The 21,533-nt window shown below is 36.0% G+C and overlaps 1 protein-coding gene across 1 annotated transcript in view; it reads right to left on the minus strand.

Moving 5' to 3' along the window:
• Window positions 1-21,533, minus strand: part of LOC121425223 (major facilitator superfamily domain-containing protein 10-like) — an 87,191-nt gene that overhangs the window by 43,572 nt on the left and 22,086 nt on the right. Inside the window, exons 3-6 of the mRNA XM_041621233.1 lie at window positions 12,429-12,525; window positions 11,121-11,224; window positions 5,371-5,529; window positions 4,766-4,957 (exon numbers count right to left, since the gene is read on the minus strand). Coding sequence (XP_041477167.1) covers window positions 4,766-4,957; window positions 5,371-5,529; window positions 11,121-11,224; window positions 12,429-12,525 — 552 coding nt within the window. The remainder of the gene's footprint in view (window positions 1-4,765; window positions 4,958-5,370; window positions 5,530-11,120; window positions 11,225-12,428; window positions 12,526-21,533) is intronic.

A 21,533-nucleotide genomic window follows, 5' to 3' on the forward strand; every position in this document is an offset into this window, starting at 1 on the left:
TGATACTTGATTACTCTAATGTCCAAGTTTAATGAACTAGACCAATAAACTTTCAAAGTTATGATGGTAATTCAACAGATACCGCCGATTCGGCCAAAGTTCATTGACCCTAAATGACCTTTGACCTTAATCATGAGACCTGAAACTTGCACAAAATGTTTAGTGATGCTTGATTACTATTATGTCCAAGTTTCATGAATCAGATCCATAAACTTTCAAAGTTATGATGGGAATTCAACAGATATCCCCAATTCGGCCAAAGTTCATTGACCCTAAATGAGCTTTTACCTTGGTCATGTGACATGAAACTCATGCAGGATGTTCAGTGATACTTGATTAACCTTATGTCCAAGTTTCATGAACTAGGTCCATATATTTTCTACGTTATGATGACATTTCAAAAACTTAACCTCAGGTTAAGATTTCAATGTTGATTCCACCAACATGGTCTAAGTTCATTGACCCTAAATGACCTTTGACCTTGGTCATGTGACATGAAACTCTAATAGGATGTTCAGTAATACTTGATTAACCTTATGGCCATGTTTTTTTAACTAGGTCCATATACTTTCTAAGTTATGACGTCATTTCAAAAACTTAACCTCAGGTTAAGATTTGATGTTGACGCCGCCGTCGGAAAAGCGGCCCCTATAGTCTCACTCTACTTCGTAGGTGAGACAAAAACTTAACATTAGGTTAAGATTTTGATGTTGATTCCCCAAAAATTGTCAAGTCAGCGCTTCTCAACCGGTGGGCTGCAAAGCTCTCTCAGGTGGACCACAAGAAGCTCGAGAGAAGAGGGAAAATAGGGGAAAATTATAGTATATTCAACATGTTCCGAAAATGGTATATTTAATCGGTCTCTATGGGTCAAACCATAGACTCTACCATGGATATACATACACACTGTATGATGGTTTCGATCTAACTTTGATGTGAACCTCAGAACTCATCTTTCATGTGTATGCATATTGTGTTTATTGCCCATTCACCAGACCTTTCCAATTGGATTAATTTCTCAAATGGATTGCTTAGAATGTGCTTAAGAGCTTTATGTTCAAATTTCACGAAACATACTTTCATCAAAATGGACCGTGTTTTAACCCTTTGAACTCTGAATTATTAGGGGCAGCGGTGACATACATGTATACCCTGAATTATTTGCACATATATACCACATTCAGAAACTCCCATGATTCGAGACCCAACAGCATCTTCCTTGTTTTGCTTCTCGTAGACCTAGTCTTCAAACAGAAATATCAACTTTAGTGTTTGTTTTTGGCTCAAAATCACTGTTTTCACCAAAGTCAGATATACCAATTGCTTCCCCATAGTAAGCATGTGACTCACCGCGTATTACACCGTGTATTACCTCACATACGACACGAGCAACCACAAAAAATTGCCAAATTGCCTTGACTGAAATTATCGACTAAATAATCGTACACGTACTAGAAAGACATTATTTTAAAAGATCACCTGTCATATAAAATCCATGTTTTTGAAGTCACATGGCTCAGAAGGTAACTGCCAGAAAATATGACCCTGAATACATTAAATTTGGATTAATAATAACTGCGCAGTGATGCAAAACAAAAAGCAATGGTGTCGAATGTGCTGAAATTATTGTCAAATAAGGCGCTAAAACCATCAAAGCTTCAGAGACACCTAAACATACAACATCCAAAGCCAAAAGAGTGTTTGAATAGGAAAAAGGCTGGATCTAAATTCACAGCAGAACACTTGCGTACAGATGGGGGAGTGGCTCTTGGCCCAAAATGTTTCATGACCAATGCCCTTTTTACACAGGATTTTCTTAACCCCGGACTATCGCTAACCCCGTACTATCCTTAACCCCATACTATTTTTTTTCCTTTTCACACATGCCAAATTGTTATTGCTAACCCCGGATAAGGAATGCTTGCTTTTCACACACGAAACTCGCTAACCCCGGACTAGTGGTTATGTCGATCATTCGTAGTACAAGTACTTCACTCGTACACTTTTTACACACGCTACAATTTCCTTAACCCCGTACTATATAGGTGGGGCCAAATTGCCATTTAGCCCCACCTATAGTACGGGGTTAAGCTTAGCCCACTTTCGTTTTACACATGCGATCTTAACCCCGTACTATTGCTCTTAGCACCGCAATTGGTGGGATAACCCTGCTTTTTTGCAGGGCCAAATAATCCCGTACTATAGTGCCCTTTTTACACAGGATTTTCTTAACCCCGGACTATCGCTAACCCCGTACTATCCTTAACCCCATACTATTTTTTTTCCTTTTCACACATGCCAAATTGTTATTGCTAACCCCGGATAAGGAATGCTTGCTTTTTACACACGAAACTCGCTAACCCCGGACTAGTGGTTTATGTCGATCATTCGTAGTACAAGTGCTTCACTCGTACACTTTTTACACACGCTACAATTTCCTTAACCGCGTACTATAGGTGGGGCCAAATTGCCAGCCCACTTTCGTTTTACACATGCGATCTTAACCCCGTACTATTGCTCTTAGCACCGCAATTGGTGGGATAACCCTGCTTTTTTGCAGGGCCAAATAATCCCGTACTATAGGTGGGGTTAGCCCACTTTGCAAAAACGCTGTGTAAAACGAAAGTGGGCTAAGCTTAACCCCGTACTATAGGTGGGGCTAAATTGCCATTTAGCCCCACCAATAGTACAGGGTTAAAAAAATTTTAGCCTGTCTAAAAAGGGTATAGGTGGAGTTAGCCCACTTTACAAAAATGCTGTGTAAAAAGAAAGTGGGCTAAGCTTAACCCCGTACTATAGGTGGGGCTAAATTGCCATTTAGCCCCACCTATAGTACGGGGTTAAGGAAATTTTAGCCTGTGTAAAAAGGGTACAAGAAAAAAAAAAGAGAAAAGGAAAGAAAATGGATAAGGGTGAAATATGATATACTTTTTTTTAAATATGATGTCAAAATCTATAACAAACTTGGATTTTTGTAATAAAAATGTCAAAATTTTTGCTTGCTCGCCATGCTCGATCGCAACATTTTATCATTACGCCATATCAAGCTCCCTCAATTTTTTGTCTCATTATGCCACTGCAGCAGGAGTTACGCACTAATATATGCTCTTTATAATTGTCAAGACAATATTTGCAACAAGATAAGTAGTCATATCCTTTAAAAAAAGTTTATAGGTGGGCCTCAAAAAGAATCTGAGAGTCAAAGTGGTCATCGAGTAAAAAAGGTTGAGAAGCACTGGTCTAAGTTCATTGACCCTACATGACATTTGACCTTGGTCATGTGACCTGAAACTCGCACAGGGTGTTCAGTGATACTTGATTAATCTTATATCCAGGTTTCATGAACTAGGTCCAATATACTATTTAAGTTATGCTGTCATTTAAAAAACTTAACCTTAGGTTAAGATTTGGTGTTGACGCCGCTGATTAATTAATAATATTTCAAAGTTGATTCCCCCTACATGGCCTCTGTTCAATTCACCCTAAATGACCTTTGACCTTTAATAGTCATGTGACCTGGAACTCAAGAAGGATGTTTGGTAATACTTGATTATTCTTATAAGTTTCATGAACTAAGGCCATATTATGATGACATTTTAAAAATTTAACATTGTATATTGGTTAAGATTTCAATGTTGACAAAAGCACTAAGTACAGTTGAAAAATCAGCACCTATATTTGTCTCGCTCTGATATGTAGGCGAGACAAAAAAAATTACTGAGATTTAAAATAATGGGCAGGAACATTCTGTCATGAAACCCTTTGGGAATTTGAAAAAGCAGTAGTCTATGGGTTTAATTTTAATGGGTGAAAAATGCATTCAACAACTAAGTACTACGTTTTTGTCCTATAGTAATGTTTGGTAATACTCAAGTATAGTCGACATTGATCCTTTTAAGTTTACGTAAGCTTTAGACAGGCTTTATAAAGTTAATGTTGGGAGCTGGGGCCAGGCTGAAACTCAGAGCCCAGCTAGTTAGGGGGATTTCCCAAAGGCCACGCAGTCCTGGGGGGTGTTTCATAAAGCTGTTCGTAAGATAAGAGCGACTTTAAGAATGACTGGTGATCCTTTCTTTTGGTAAATGGCATGCACCATTGACGAAGCTTTAGTGCGTAAGAAAGGATCACCAGTCGTTCTTAAAGTCTTTCTTAACTTAGTAACAGCTTTGTGAAACACCCACCTGGGTTGATAGCTGCAAAGATAGGACGCTTCATGTTATGGAAAAATACCAAATAAACAAGATAATGTGAATACCTTCATGCGTTAACTAAGCTCATTTTCATTTCCAAATCCTTAACACCATCATTCAAATTCCTGATAGGACTAAGTATGACGATGCAAACAGGTGGGGAGGACTTTAAATCAATAACTTCAGCCCTTATCAAAACTAGTATACAAAGGAGCCGAGTGAAGGCACCAGACTAGGAATTTGAATGATGACATCAAGATCAAAGCCTTTCATGGTGTTTGATGTGGCTCAAAATCAGGTTTAAGATCGATATATTCAGACAAAAAAAAATTGAGGTAAAATCAGCTTGCGAACATTGCCAGCTGCAAAAGTGCACTAGCGCTAGCAGGCACTGAGCGATGCCACACTGGCTTCAAAATGCATCCTTAACATAACACTAGGAACATCTGCTATGGCAGTATTGTGCAGTGGTTCTGAGTTCCAGGCTGATGTATTACCCAAACTCAAACTTGCTAAACCTTCTGGGTTTTCCTTCCAAGCCCAACTTTAAGTGTGGCTATGACTTGTCCCCTTACCCTTTTTTCTTGAGGGAGCGTTTCCTTGAGGAAGACGAAAATAAATAGTAGATCAGCTAATGACAGCGTCAGGGCAAGAAGAGCCGGTGTGATGACCCTCGACCCCTCGTCAAAGAGCCCTCCTTTAGCGAAGTAAGCTCCAATCATGGGACCAACAATGAATCCAACAGAAAATGCAAGACCAATCAGAGCCTGCCAAACCAAAAGATAAAATTATTTGGGACATTGAATACTGGATTTTAATCTTTGGTTCTTGGATCTTAGATCCTTTATTTTATTTTTAAATTCTTGAATGATGAACGTTGAATTTTGAAATCGGAATTCTGAATTCTAATCTTTTATTTTTTAATTTCAGAACTTTTAATAATGAAAATCATAATCATGAATGCTTGGAGTTTATAATTTTGTATTTGAATTATCAAAAATAGTCCATGCACAAATACAAAGGATTAAATCCAGTATGGTCTCATATGTAGGACCTGACTTTTTGCAACTGATGTTAATATGAAATAAAATGTAATGTCATGAGCTGGCCTACATATAATCTCTTTATGGTCCAAAGTAAATAGAATAACTAATTGCAAAAATTTCTAGAGTTCACTTACCATGCCTTTTCCCCTGGTTTTGGTTGTTGAAACATCGGTCACAATTGTAGTACTGAGACTTACATTACCCTTACTAATTCCACCAACGATTCTTGCTAACACAAACATTCCAAAGTTGTAGGACATTGCCCATAGAACATAGGACAGTGAGATGCCGACCTGCAAACATGAATGTTGTACAGAGAATAAAAACACACATAATAAAAAAGAAGTTATACATTAAGAAGTACATTGCAGGGAATGGTTCTGTTAGTTGAGCCGCCATCCCCAGGCCACTAATGAAAGAGACAGACATTGTGGTGGTGCCATGACCCATTGCATAACCCCTAGCCCCACCACATTGTTTTCAACTTTGAAACAAAAAATAACTTTTCAGAAGGAAAAATACAAATTTCATTTCTTTTTATTAAAAAGTGTGAAATACATATCAAAGCACTTTTTACCCACATGGGTCTTCAAATATAATAAGGGCATAGGAACAATATTCATTGTCCAGGTATGGATCCTCATTCATATCAGTCCTTTACATGACGGATGCATATTGTGTGGATGTGGAAATATCACATTAAGTTCGGACTGGGGTAGGTTGAGCCAACCAACATAGGGCAAGTTGAGCCATGGTAATTCATATGGTACTGTATATAAATGTGAAAAAAATATCACTAATTCACTAAACAGGCATTGTTTTACTTTTAGCGGATGTTAGTATATATAGAGAATGAGCAAGTGAAAAGATTTTAAATAAAAAAATTGTCATGCTGGTTCTTGTCCCATACCTTTTGTACATAGTTTTTGTGACTAAACTTAACCCACAGGGTTGCTCAACTTACCCCATGGGTGGGGCAAGCACTGTTGAAATTCGATGGGAGTGAAGAGCAATTCTTGTGGGTTTTTTTAACTCTCACAACTGCCTAAAACTGTACCGCGCGACTCCCAATATGAAAATGGCTCCAGTCTCCCATCCACACCTGCAGAGAGATTTACTTCCATGCATCATCACTTTCTGACATGTAACTGACTAGACTTTGTAGAATCACAGGCGCGCGCTTAAACAAAAATATGTATCAAGTTTCAAACTCCGATATCCAGGACACTATTTTTCAAAATGCTGCACGGCATCACGGTCTTGATGTAAACTTTGAAAGTGAAAAATCTGTTTTTCTATTGCATTTTGAAGATACTATCTTAAATTGGCGAGAAAATAAGGTTGTCACCTTTTAGCCTATTTTGTCAGCGATCCCACCACTTAAAGGTCAAGTCCACCCCAGAAAAATGTTGATTTGAATAAATAGAGAAAAATCAAACTAGCAAAACGCTGAAGATTTCATCAAAATCGGATGTAAACTACAAAAGTTATAACATTTTAAAGTTTTGCTTGTGTCATTATAATTTGATTGTTTTATGAATGTATGTATTTCTCTGTTTTTCATCCTTTTGTTTTTCTCTGTTTTTTTCACCAAATTTATTGCACAACTTTTTGAAGCACAATTATGCTAAACTCAATTGATTTCAGCTGTTTAAAGTAGAAATAATCATATCTTTATGAATATGAGAAAACTCAATTTGCATTGACTTTGTACACAAAATCACATTTTGGAACAATTCTTGGTCTGACATGCACTTACGAAATGTTGTGTATTTTCGAAACCGCGTACTTCGGCGTCGCAAATTTGGTCTCAAAAGATGCGAGAGACTTAAACAGTATAAACTCTGCGAGTGGCACGGTCAAAAAATTTCGCGGTAGAATGATAGCGGAAAATGATGAGGGGGGTTGATTCACCCCCACCCCCCGGCCTGTTTAGTGTTAAAATTACATAACTTTGCCATCTGTTTTGACGAAATTTTCAGCATTTTGCTCTGTGAAGTTTGCTCTATTAATAATAGATACATTTATTTCAGCCTGGAGCATCCATGTCTGTAGGGAAAGTAATAAGCATACATGTACAGGGACTTTTAAACCAAGAGCAGTACTGTAAATTTTCTCCCCCCCCTTCTGTTGAATGCAAACGTAGTCATGTAAAAATATGCATGCAAGCTTGGATGGTGAAAAAAAAACCAAGACTTGTTATTCAGAAATGCCACATTTTATTACAAGCGAGATTTACTTACATGTATATATATCAAGACCAAAAATGTAATAAAACACTTGCCAAACTTATATTACAAATAATCTTCTTTTGTCTATTGCATGTACATTTATAAATCTCCAAAGTCATGAAGTCTTGTATTATAGTTCCTTTCTTAGATAATTAAGACATACACTACCAGTCATAATTCTTTGATTCACTATGTACATGTACCTGTTAAAACAATAACATATCTTTTAACAATGCATTGTCGCCATTGGGCATCAATGCAATAACAGTGACTGCCCGAACCAAGTACAAAGCACACACTTAAAATCTCACGATCCAATGCACTCATAGACTGTGTACAATGGCAGCAATCAATATTGCAGTGTTCAAACTGAATTTCATGATATTTACAAAGAAATCTGAGCAATTCTGACCTTCAAAACTTCACACATATGAATAGCCAACCAAAGATAGGGACATCTCTCTATGAGGCCGTTCTAATTATCCTTTCTAAAATTAGTTTACTGGAAACCGATTCAGGAAACCAGTTTGGAAGATCGCTTTGCTAGCATTCCCAATTGTTTGCACGAAAGTGGTTTTGAAATCATTTCACATAAAGTGATCTTGTTGCTATGGAAATGTCCCAGTGGGGTGACATGTTTTGCGCGAATTCGAAACCGCAGCATAGGCATTCTATACCAGTCGTGTGGAGTAGCGCGCTCAAAATGTGTAAAGATAGCTTCCTGAAGAACAGTTGAGTCCTCACGCTAAAACCACTTTAACAAGGCAAAGCAATCACTAAACTAGTTTCCACTTATAAAAGCTAGTTTCCAGTAAACTAGCTTCCACTTAACTAGTTTCCAGTACACTAGTTTCCAGTAAACTAGTTTCCACTAAACTAGTTTCCAGTAAAATAGTTTCCAGTAAACTAGCTTCCACTATTCCAGTAAACTAGTTTCCACTAAACTAGTTTAGTGGAAACGCCGATTAATCGTCAAATTTGTAAAAATTGAAATATTGTATAATTCAAACAATAAAAAACAAAAGAAATAGTGAGTGAGTGACGTCATCGACACTCTCATTTGGATGTAACTGGCTCGTTCATATATATATTTTGTTGAAAATAAGCGAAACTTTGAAATGTCATAACTTTCTTATTTTACATCCGATTTTGATGAAATTTTCTGCATTGTGCTTGTCTGATTTTGCTCTATTGATTCAAATCAACATTTTTCTGAGGTGGACTTGACCTTTAAAAACATATCTCTTTAGTTAAGAAAATATGCTGTGTAGACATACATGTAAGTAAAAAGAGCTCTGAACAAGCGCAGCTGCATATATCCATATAAAAGCTGCGCTATACAAATTAATGTTTATTATTATTACATGTATTTTCAAAAAAACAAAGGAGGTTTTTCAATAAACAAACAAAAAATAAATGCATTTTTCTTTAACATAGATGATCTTCATTCCCTGACTTGAGAAATTACATGTTTCTCTTTGGAGAATGTGTCATGTGTCAACCGGTGTGTTGGCTCAGTTGGTAGATTGTCCGTCTCATAACCGGGAGGCCGGGGGTTCAAACCCCAGCTGCGTCAGACCAAAAGATGTTAAAAGATAGGAGTTGCTGCTACCCTGTTTGGCGTTCAACGATTAAAGAGATAGAGCCTCGATGATCTGGCGCTGCACAGCGGCTGCCAGGCCCACGATCAATTGGGCAAAGCAAATTTTCGGAGTATTTCATTTCATGTCTATTTCGAACAATAAATTATGGATTTATGATTGTATGATTTTTTATGGAATTCTTCGAAAGAAACCGATCCTCATTCATGTTAAGAGCTTTGAATAGGAACACCAACTACGCAGCATTTAGACAGTTCATCAGCTTGGATTGAACCAGTCAGTAAGAGCTTCCTACATCAGAGGACTCAGACATAGCAGTCTATTGTCGGCATCTTTAGGACATTAATATTGTCTATAAAGTCTATTTTGACTAGATCTAATTATGAAATAAAAAGCTAAGAATGATTTTAGTAGTAAAATGTACAGTATGATAATGTCAGGGATGTTGTTTTTGATGTTTGCACATTTTTTTTTCTTTTATCTGATTTAAATCAAATAAATCCAATTTTATTTATTTTTCTTAAAAATAATAGAATTGCCAACCTCGGCAATGGATAATCAGTCAATGTAGTGGGTTGAAATGTCTGTGCAGACAATGTTGATGAACAGATAATATCAGCAATCCATGGGTTGAAAATGATCTTTAGAACAGGTTGATGACCTCGAGGAGAATTCCTCTCTCAAAATAACTGCAAACAGTTCATTGATGGCGTGCAAATATTCCTAGGTTAATGTATTCCAGGTGAAAAACTATGCTCTGACAGAAAGTCTAGCCTAAAACTCTGTGTTCTAATCTATATGTAATATATCCTTGAAGAAACTGCCAGCTTATAAACATTGCATCCCACCAAAAATGAAACAGAGGTTTAGCGATGATTTATCATAACTTAATCACAATATCATAACTTAAAGACAAATGAAATGACCTATCATTGTAAAGCTTAGAATGTCCTCTTTCAGCTGGTATAACATACAAGATTTTTCATCCACGCATGAGTGATTAAAAACAATTTGAAGGATAGCAAAATGTTATTTGGTGGAGGATATCAAAATTTCAATAAAAAATCACATGCCTAAAAAGTTAAATATCTGCTCTTTAATTTGATAGCCAAATCACAGAAAATGGTCAAGAAATAACAAAGTTATGTTTCTTTGAAACGATGCTTGTATTTCCATAATTTCATGAAACATACGCATTTCACCGGTTTTCCACCGGAGCTATTGCACAGTAAACAAAAGACTTTCTGCATGGCTAATCGTCAACAAAACGGAGAGTCGAGTAAGTCTAAAAGCTATCCTGTAAACCCTCTTCACTTTATGAAATTATTCGAATTCAAGCCTTATTTCAAACGAACAGAACTTTATTATTTATTTCTTAAATTAAAGAGCAGATATTGAACTTTTTAAAAATGTGATTTTATTTTTGTAACTCGTGTTGAATGCTGATATTTTGCACTACAGTAGTTGTTGATGTTAATAATTTTAAAACAGATAAATATCAATGCAAATTTTTTTTTTAATTTACCAAAACATGAAAAATTCGGGATAATTTTTTATTTATTTCAAAACAAGTATATTAACTGGACTATCCAGAATGATTTCTACTATCCAGATCATAGTAAAATACATATTCATTTTAAAGATTCTCCCATTGTCAACAAAATGAAGAGTCGAGTAAGTCTAAAGCTATCCAGTAAACCCTCTTTACTTTATGAAATTATTCGAATTCAAACCTTATTTAAAACAACAGAACTTTATTTCTTGGTATCTAATTCAAGAGCAGATAATGAACTTTTAAAAGATGTGATTTTCCTTTTGTAACTCGTGTTGAATGCTAATCCTATTGTCCTTTTCCACTGCCAGCAGTCTCTATTGTAAATTACAGAATACTGGACATTGCACTGCCTCATTAAATATGCATGTATATAGCAAGGCTTAACTGGTATTCTGGAATATTCTTATTATGCAATGAACTTCCTGAGAAAAGAAAACTGAATTTAATTTCTCTTACATTTCTTCTTATACACATGACTAAAAAGACCTCACACTTACCATAGTAACAAGCATGACAAACCGTCTTCCATACACATCAGATGCAGCTCCAATCACTGGACTAGTAATAAATTGCAACAGCGAGAAGAGAGACCCAAGTATGCCTGATACAAGAAAAAGAGGAAAAATCACTATAAATGGGATACTTTTATACACAGGTGAACTGTTATGCCCTCATAGATATAGCAGTTTAATCTTAAGCTCTGAAGTACCACAGCTCCATTCCTCTTCCCAATATTAAGAAATAAAGCACTGAATACATTAATATGAAAAGCAATCTTTTTTTTTAATTCAATATTTACTTGGAGAATTAAAAGTAGTCTGTGAAGAAAAAAATTTAAACATTATGCCCACTAAATATAAAAAGTACATATTTACAAGAAATATTTCTACAGCAATTCTTCATTCTGCTACCCATTCAAATGTGCATACATGTAGATGAATTTGACTTCAGAGCTCTGCAACAGCCATATAACTGGGGGCTTAAAAAACAACAAACTGATTAAGCATCTTAAATGGATTATGCATTGATCAGCCATTTGTCAGTTTGTCCTACAAGCATAATTAACACTGAAAATTTCATCAAAATCAGATGTAAAATAAGAAAGTTATGACATTTTAAAGTTTTGCTTAATTTCACAAGACAGTCATATGCACATCCTGGTCAGTATGCAAATGAGGAGACTGATGACGTCATCCACCCACTATTTCTTGTGTATTCTATTGTATGGAATATGAAATATTCTGGTTTCCTCTCAATTGTCAAGTGAAACAATAATTAATTCCTCCCTGAACATGTGGAATTAGCATTGTTTATTTATTATATACAGTTGTATTTCAGTCCAGTTAGTCCCTGTTGTCAAATTTGTAAAAAATGAAATATTGTATAATTTAAACAATAAAAAACAAAAGAAATAGTGTGTGAGGGACATTGAATGTCTCATTTGCATGTTACTAAGTTGCGCATATCACTGTTTTTTGAAAAATAAGCAAACTTAAAAATTCCATTACTTTCTCATTTTATATCCCGAATTTGATGAAATTTTAAGCTTTAAGCTAGTTTGATTTTTCTCTGTTTATTCAATCAAATTTGTTTTTGTGTTGGACTTGACCTTTAATGAACCTTCACATTTAATGCAAAATGAGATTTATCGAAAAAATTGTGTCACAAGAAATCGCATAGTATGTGCTGGGCTTAAAAAGTGTTGTTCTAATATTAAATACTATATAGTGGATTATCATCATCATCATCATTATTATTCATATGCATGTACATGTATGTTGGATTTATTCATTTATTTAATTTACCTCCGAAAAGAACTGAATTATATTTTTTGGTGTCAGGAATTCGCAGAACCTCCCTAAACTGATCCACACTGTGCTGCAGTGAAGCATACAGTCCACTCTAAACAGAGAAAATATATGAAATAGTTTTTTAAATTCACATTAAAATGCATGTATACATTTCCAACAGAAAGGAGAATATGTTCATTAGAAATTACATTTGATAACAGATAAAAAATAAATTCTGCACACATTCATGTACATATAAAGGGTTAATACAGGTACATGAGTATTTTCAGTATTGTAGCGGGACAGCTTTGCGAGACGGCTGGTGGCCGCCCACCGTCTTGCACTGCCAACATACAAAGAAAGACAGAGTCGAAAAATGACAAGTTTGAAAGGAAGAGGTGAAATAAAGTTGTACATGTGTTTTTTTCGAATCAATGTCAAATCAACAAGCCAGTATAGTATAGTAATGTCGCATCTCTGGGCTAGATTACCGACAATGGGGTATAACTAAAACAACATGGCCTACGGCAGCAAAACAAATCGTGAACGAAAAAAAACTACCCCGCCCGACCTACATTTGTACATGTAGCACACATCCTTGTTATACTTTTTGGCTCAAACACCACATGGCGAGAAGACCCTTCCCCAAATCGGTCCTATCACTTTTGGTGCAATGTGCCAAAAACGAAATTATTTAATGTGTGCATTCTGATTCCAATTCCAAGTTCCTCAGCTTTCCAATATTCTTCCCTCTTTATGTAACTCTTTCTTCTCCACTCCCCAACTGCTCTCTCAATCAACTTTTTTCTCCTTTGCGACTCTTACACTTTAACCACTCCCAATTCTATTCAGTATTCAATTCAACTCTTCCAAGTCCATGAGTCCCCAAAATACTAATCCTAATCCAAGACAGCCCAAACGCCTAGCAACCATTCAGTTTGCATTTTTACCTATCACATTCCAAACGCCAGCTTGACCCAGAAAGCTGACAACTGAAATTAACACATTAGGAATGTACATGTAAATAGTGCAAGAAGGCAAACAAACTTTTTACCAAAACAAACAAATCTCCATTTTCCACCCCACTATATTTTCACTGGAATAATGCAGGAAACCTCTGCATTGCATTGTGAATCTTCGGCAAATTGTACAAGTACATTCACTGTGTGTATCTATGAACATTCATCGGCTTAGAATTCTTTATTCCTCATATTAAGCATCTTGCTATAGGATTGGTCAATAGTCAGTCTCATGATAGAAGTTACTTTGCCTATCAATTATCAGTCAGTGTTTGAACTTGGGGGTTTCACTTCAGCCCACATTAAGGTTAAAATGTGTTAGTACACCCCAAATAAAGAGATCATAACCCCTTCATTTTATGGTTCCATCAATCTCCCATCACGCAAGGTCTAGATATGCGCACGCAGTGTACTAGCAGTCAAACTTTGCACAAAATAAGTGCATTGTCCCTCAATTGTTCTGTTGAAACCGTAAAATTCTTTGGTGAGGTCACAATAAATCTTACTGGAGCAAGATCTAGATGCCTCCGCAGTTTATTTACAAACTAGCATTGAAACATGCATAATCGTCTCAATGGATTTTTTTTCAAAGGAAACTAAGTAAGAAACACCCCTTTTCCTCATTCACTTTTGTACACATACATGTACATGTAGTGAATATTCATTAGTGTCTCATGTAATTTTCATCAAAAAGAGGTGTGGCCAAATTCTGTGTCTCTGATTGGCTTTTATTGCTTTTGAATATCAATCAGCCATCAATTCTTCTTCATATCGTTGACTGTCACCTTTTCATTGCACAAAGAAAATGATAAACTTTTTCATGTTCGTTTAACTTTTAGCAAGAAAAGTTAGAAATGAGTAATCAATGATCTCTTTTCGTTACTTGCACACGTATGTTTAAGCCCATAAAGCAAGCAAAGATGATTGAGCCACGATGACTTGAAAACAAAAAATGGCTACTAAAGGATATTCAATAAAAGCCAATCAAAGAATGGGAATTTGGCAATGCCTCTTTTTGAAAAAAAAATACATGAGGAACTAATGAATATTTCACTACATGTACAATGGTAAATGGGGAAAAGGGGTGTCAGAGGTGTTGGGGTGTCAGTAAATGGAAACCCTCCCAAATGGATATCAGTCCTTAGTTTATAGTGGTTCCTGATGTGGAATATAAAGCATGTACATAATCACCTCTTAATTTTGGGTGATGAAAAAAACTATCACTTTCTCGGCAAGCTGAATGTACTGGCTACCTCTCTTCAGCTTTGCTTCTGAAAGACAGCTAAGTTTGCCCATATCACCTACCCATACGGTGATTATTTTGTGACTGTCATTGTGATCTCAACAGCATCCTCTTCATGTTAGTGCACTGGTGATTATCAATGTGAATTAGACCTACATGTAGAGCAAATTACGATTTGACACTGATATTGCACAAATGCGCAAAACATAACAAGTGGAAAGCCTCTGGCAGTACCTGCATTACCTGATTCAATATAACAGCCACTATTAAAGAAATGTTTAACAAGTGGAATGCCTCTGGCGGTCTCACCTGCATCATGCGACTGAAAACTACTATAATATAATTATTCACAAAAAAAAACCCATTCATATAATGATACAATACTACATTCAAATTGATATTTGACCTTGATCATGATCACAGGGGCGTCGATCCATTTTTCAGATTGGGGGGGCAAAATCATGAATCAATTTTCCAAAGGCGCTCGATCACACAAAACAAACAAACTCACGCACACACACACATATGCCTAAATATATGTGTACATATATATATATGTATATATATATATATATATACACACACGCACACATACACACATATATATATATATATATATATATATATCTCACCAGCCAGCGCGAAGCGTGAGCTGAAAATTTTGATATTTCGATCTGAAAAAAAATTGATTTTAATGGACGTTTTTAATAAAGAACAAGATATATATCCAACAAAAGATTATTGCAAATCGATGTGGGAGTTCTTTTGAGGTTAAGAACTGAAAACAGGACCATATTCACCTATTTAATCATGGAAAGTATGGGTTTTTTACAGAAATGATGCGAGCGCGAAGCGCGAGCTGAAATTTTTTGAAATTCCAATCTGAAAAGTGGACATTTTGAGCACGATTTTAGACGAAGAACGAGTTGTGTATCTCAATCTCGCTTGCTGATTTCTGTGTAACATTACAATCTTACTTTATTTTTATATAGCACATGCGGAATTATTGGGGGGGCAAAACGATATGTTTGCCCCCCCAATAATTTCATTGGTGGGGCGATCGCCAACGTTTGAAAACGCTGATTCTGCACTCGCAATGGAAGCATAATCACACCCTTAAATGACCTTTGACCTTGGTCATGTGACCTGAAACTGGGACAGGATATTCAAAGATACTTGACTACTCTTATGTCCAAGTTTCAAGAATCAGATTCATAATCTTTTGATGGTAATTCAACAGATACCCCAATTATGGCCAAAGTTCATTGACCTTTGACGATGGTCATGTGACCTGAAATTCGCACAGGATGTTCAATGATACCTGATTACTGTTATGTCCAAGTTTTATGAACTAGACCAATAAACATTCAAACTTATATTTGGTGAGGTTCCCTTTGTAAACTATATTGTGCCGAATCCCAATATCCTACTTCCTCCTATTTCCAAAATCAACCACAAGATAAGCAAAGTCAATGTACAAAACCAGAAGTCACATCCTGCTCAAATGGTATGGATTTTATTTCCTCATGCTATAATCTAATATTGTACAACGCCTACTTGTTGAACACGAGCAAATGGGAGGCTGAATGTTAAACATTTGTACCGTTGCACAAAAGACATACCATCCAAAATGTACCGTCCAAAAAGTACCGTTGCACAGCTTACAGGTGCTGTCACACCTTGGCGTTTTAGATAGCATATGCCCGACGTATCAAAATTTCTCTAAAACGTCGGCATACGCTGAACTTTGTTGTTTTTTTCAACTCTGGGCGTATACTTAGCGTATTCATAACGAGTTGGACGTATACATAACGTATTAGTAACTTATATCGAACGCTTCGTTAACTTATAAGTAACGTATTCCAACGAATGCTTAGCGTATTGCTGGCGTACACAACTTATGCCCTACGATAGCCTAACTTACGCATAGCGCGGGGCAGCGTATTGCTGACGAACACGTGTCGTAGCCTATAAAAAGGCTGCAGCTCGACTATTCAAATCATAACCGCACGATACATCACCTATCAACACCACCGCCATGCCGAAGAAAACTCCTGTGAACCCCACCTTTATATACCAATTCCTATAAACATGATAAACGTTGTCAATACGCCATTATACGGTAGCTGTAAGTTATAAACACGTTCAGTAAGTTTTGTGGTCGTCCGGAGCACGTCTTCATTCGTCAATATACGTTGGAGTTAAGTTACACATTTGTTCAAAGCACGTTACTCATAGGTTAGAAGTTTTAGGGTACGCTGGGCATTTTCTCGACGTACATCGACTTATGAGTAACTTACGAGTAACGTGTGTCAACATGTATCAACGATCGCGTAACTTGCCTACAACTTATGGCCTGCGTATGAGGGACGTATGAGCCATACGCTGGCATACGTCGAAAAATTTTGTGCTTCCACAAAATTTTTCGACGACCTCGCCGTATGACGACGTATACCAGCGTGTTTTAGCGTACTCTTAACGTATGCAAAACTTACCCGTAACGTATTCGACGTACGCTAGCGTATTCGCCAAATTCCTCATACGTCCTCATACGTCGGGCATACGCTGTCTAAAACGCCAAGGTGTGACAGCGCCTTTAGAAGGTGATTTAATTCATTGCGCTCAGTAATAATGAAGGTGCAATACGCGTATAAGCCTGCTGGAAAAATGCGCAATGCTGCAAAAGGTCATGTGCACTTTTTTGCAGGATTTTTTTTAGGATTTTGCTTTCCCTTTAACTATTTTTGCTCCCTTTTCATAAATTACTGCAGGGAAACCTCTTTGTTTTTTTCATATTTTTGCTAAATTCTGAGGTGTTGTACAACACAAATAACGAATATTTAGGTGGTCTGTCTTTTACAGATAACCTCTTAATTTCGTCAGAATTTTCTTTATTATTTATTTTTCGCATCTAAGTTTGTCGCCAACTTTCCTCGGAATTGGCTGAATCAATTTTGCTGATTTTTTCGTCATATATCGAGTCTATCATTGAGACGGCATACTAAGCTTTTCAAGGTCATATGGTCATGATGACGTCATCTACGCGCCATTTTGTAAAATTCTGAATTTGATCTTTTTTTTTATCTTCATTATCAAAAATTAAAAATATTTACATCACATTAACATTAACTTCAGGTCAAGGGTCAACTGTCAATGTCATCAAAGGTTATGTAAAGGTCATGACGCGCTTTTTATATCATTGCATTGATAATATAATTCTGAGCAATTTGATACCTTGATCAACCTTCTGCGACCATTAATAACGAAATTAACACCCGTTACAGTTTGCAGTTCGTGTGCGCGAGCTCTCACTATAGGCCATACATGGGCAAAAAAAACAAAAGCATTGAAAATTCACTGTAGCTCTTTAAATAGTCGTTGACCCCCATTTTTTTTTCATATATCGATAGAGTTTGACTTGTACATTTGATTTCATGTCACCATTGTCCCTCAATTTGATCATGACATCATCAAAATGGCATCTGAAGTCAAAATACCCATTTTCCTTGTTATATGACGTCATAATAATTATGCAATTAGGCTTTAACTCCGTGAATATTGGTAAATTTTCACCCAATTTTCGATATGATGTAGCTTGAGTCTTTACTCTTTCTGAGTTATTGCCTTTATTTTTCATTTTGATAAACAAATCATCCTGAAAAATTACAAATAATAAGGCATGTCATTTTTTCCTCATTTTGCGTGTAATCTCTATGGGACATGACTTTTTCTCAAAATTAGATTCTACATTCCTCTACTTCTTGGGCCATTTCTCAATTTTTTCTTGTCAGTTTTCCCTGAGCTTTAGTATGTTGTAGATGAGATTCTAAGCTTTCGCATGTGTTCCCTCCATTTTTTGATCAGATGCCGGGATCATGCCCGTTTTTCACTTGCAAAATTGGAATTGCAATTCTCAAAATTGCTTATGTGTAATCTCTATGGGGAATATCATGGCTCAATGGATAACGCACTTGACTTGCGTTCTCGGGGGCGCAGGTTCGAGTCCTAGGGTAAACAAGATGATTTTTTTTCCATTTTTTTCTTTTTACCATCTCTCTTACATAGGGTTGCAAAGGGCTGGAAACAATCCGGAAATTTTGGAAAATTTCCATGGAAAGTTTCAGGAATTTTCAGCTGCCGGGAATTTTGGGAATTTTTGGGAATTTTCATTTTTTCACAAAAAGTGATAAATTCTGTAAAAAGTGATAAATTCTATTTTTAAATACAAAATTATAAATTGATAACCTAAAATATCATATTTTCCATTTGTATTTATACTATTCTTCATTCTTTAAATTGCCCATGGTATAAAATATTCATCAAATACATTATAGTATATGTAAATGTAGTAACATGATGGAGCATTATGTACAAAATGAAGCTTTTCAATTCAACATGAAAAAAATAATACTTTGCATTACACTTTTTTTCATTTTTCTTTAAATTTCAATGTTTTTTTATGTGAGAACCTGCCATTATATAACAGCATGTTATTAAGAGAACACTGCTCCCTACATGTAGCCTTCATGCACAGACCCTTATTAAAACTTTGATCCACAAGTGGGACTTCATACAAGACTAGCACGAATACAACTTTCTGTTGAACAAAAGGACCTTCTGTACACAAGTCATTGGCAGAAACCTTAGGCTGCTTATTCAGACAACTTTCCTTGAGTGAAGGGTTTGGCCTTGTCTATTGTGCAAAGCCTTCACTCAAGTTAAGGGTCTGAATGTGCAGCCTACTCATGCCTTGTGTACAGAAGGCCCTAACGCTCAGAAAACAGCAAGATTTTATGTGCTAGTCTTTGCATGGAGACCCACTTTTTGATCACAGTTTCAATCAGGGTCTGTGCCTGCAGACTAGGTTTGCACAGCAGACCAATCCCATCAGCAGCTATGGCACTGGCTTGAGTAAAAAAAATGGGAAAATCAGGTCTAGGAACAAAAACAGTTATTTACTAATTTATTTCTGAGATGCCCCCCGAAAACATGGGGGGGGCAAGAAATAACATTATTATAATGGGTGACTTTGAAAACAATCAAGATGAATAATTTTTCGCAAAGGTAGAAAAATGCACTATTAAAGTTTGTTGTCCTCAAATGACCTTTGACCTTGATTGAGATTGAGAAACTTGTTATCAATTTCATATCTTTTGTGTCATTAAATGACAATCTCATATCGGTTTCATTTAATTTGATCTAGTATTTTAAAAATACTATGTTTCTTTCTAAGAGGGTTAATTGAACTGAAGTTAACTTTAAGCTTGAGCCAGAAAACTAAATACTCATCAAATTAACGCTACAAACTGCACAAAGTTCTCACTTCTGCTATGCAGAAATAAATCAGAAATAGATGATAATATAATAATAATAATATAATGCTAATAACAACAATAATGCCATAATTATTATTAATAATGATTCTCATCTGCAAAAAGATGAGAATATCTTATACCCCTTTCATAAACCTATCCTCCAATTAGCCGCCTAAGAGTAATGCGGATAATTCAATAAAAATTGCGTTCATAAACTCCGAAAATATTCCGCACTATTTTTACGAGCGCCCGTCCTGTAAAAGGAGGATAATCGTCATGGCAACCGCACACACCCCTCCGATGCGGTTGCGTTGGAAAAGGGTGACCTTGTGACCGCTCCATGGAAATGCGTTCATAAAGTCAAAATCTTGTCTCGATGCTGCTATATTGCGGATAATTGCAGCATCAAAATAATGCGGATAACTGTGGTCCTCCTCCGATTTTACGACCAAATTATGCTGCTATTAGCCGCATAATTGGGTTTATGAAAGGGGTATAAGAGGCATTAGTGTAAAGCATTTGCAGTGTACATGTACTGCCATCGCTCATACCATTCAACCAGTAAAACAGTAAATCAACTTTTACATGAAATTCATTGAAATTCTGCCTTGTCTGACTGTCTTAGCATTTATATTTTGCTTGAAACTTGCTGACAAAGCACAATCAAGCATCATCTGCCAGAATAATCCTTTCAATTCATGTATATAAATATCAGAAAATTGCTACTTTTTGAAAATTCCCAACACTTCTTGAAAATTCCCGAAAATTGCCGAAAATTCCCAAAATTCCCAATAAATTCCCGTTTATTCCCATGGAAAGTTTCCACCGCGAAAATTCCCGGGAATTTTGCAACCCTACTCTTACATGATTCTTTATGACAATTAAAAGGTATAAAAGTTAAAATTTAGTACGATTAAACAGATAATTACTTTTTTTCATAACACATGTATTTTGCATGTAATCTCTATGGGACATGATTTTTTTCTCAAAATTAGATTCTACATTCCTCTACTTCTTGGGCCATTTCTCCATTTTTTCTTACCAGTATTTCCTGAGCTTTTAGTATGTTGTACCAGAGATTCTAAGCTTTTGAATATATTCCCTCCATTTTTTATCAGATGCCGGGATCATGCCCGTTTGTTGCTTGCAAAATTGGATTTGTAATTCTCAAATTTGCTTACATGTAATCTCTATGGGAACATGTAATCAATTTTGGGAATATCTTGGCTGAATGGATAACGCACTTGACTAGCGTCCTTGGGGTCCCAGGTTCGATTCCTGTGGTGAACAGGACGATTTTTTCATTTTTTTTTCTTTTTACCACTTCGTACATGATCCTTTATGACAATTAAAAGGCATAAAAGTAAAATTTTAGCAAGATAAAACAGATTATAATCATTACTTTTTTTCATATCACATGTATTGTCATAAATTAAATAGACCTTTTTCACAGTGCTTTATCATCTCCCGTCTTTCACAAGTATTTTATCAATAATGAACATTCAGTTGTTATGATGATCATATTGATCTGCATGAACATGAC

This window comes from Lytechinus variegatus, chromosome 12 (genome assembly GCF_018143015.1).
Source record: "Lytechinus variegatus isolate NC3 chromosome 12, Lvar_3.0, whole genome shotgun sequence".
Classification (NCBI taxonomy): domain Eukaryota; kingdom Metazoa; phylum Echinodermata; class Echinoidea; order Temnopleuroida; family Toxopneustidae; genus Lytechinus; species Lytechinus variegatus.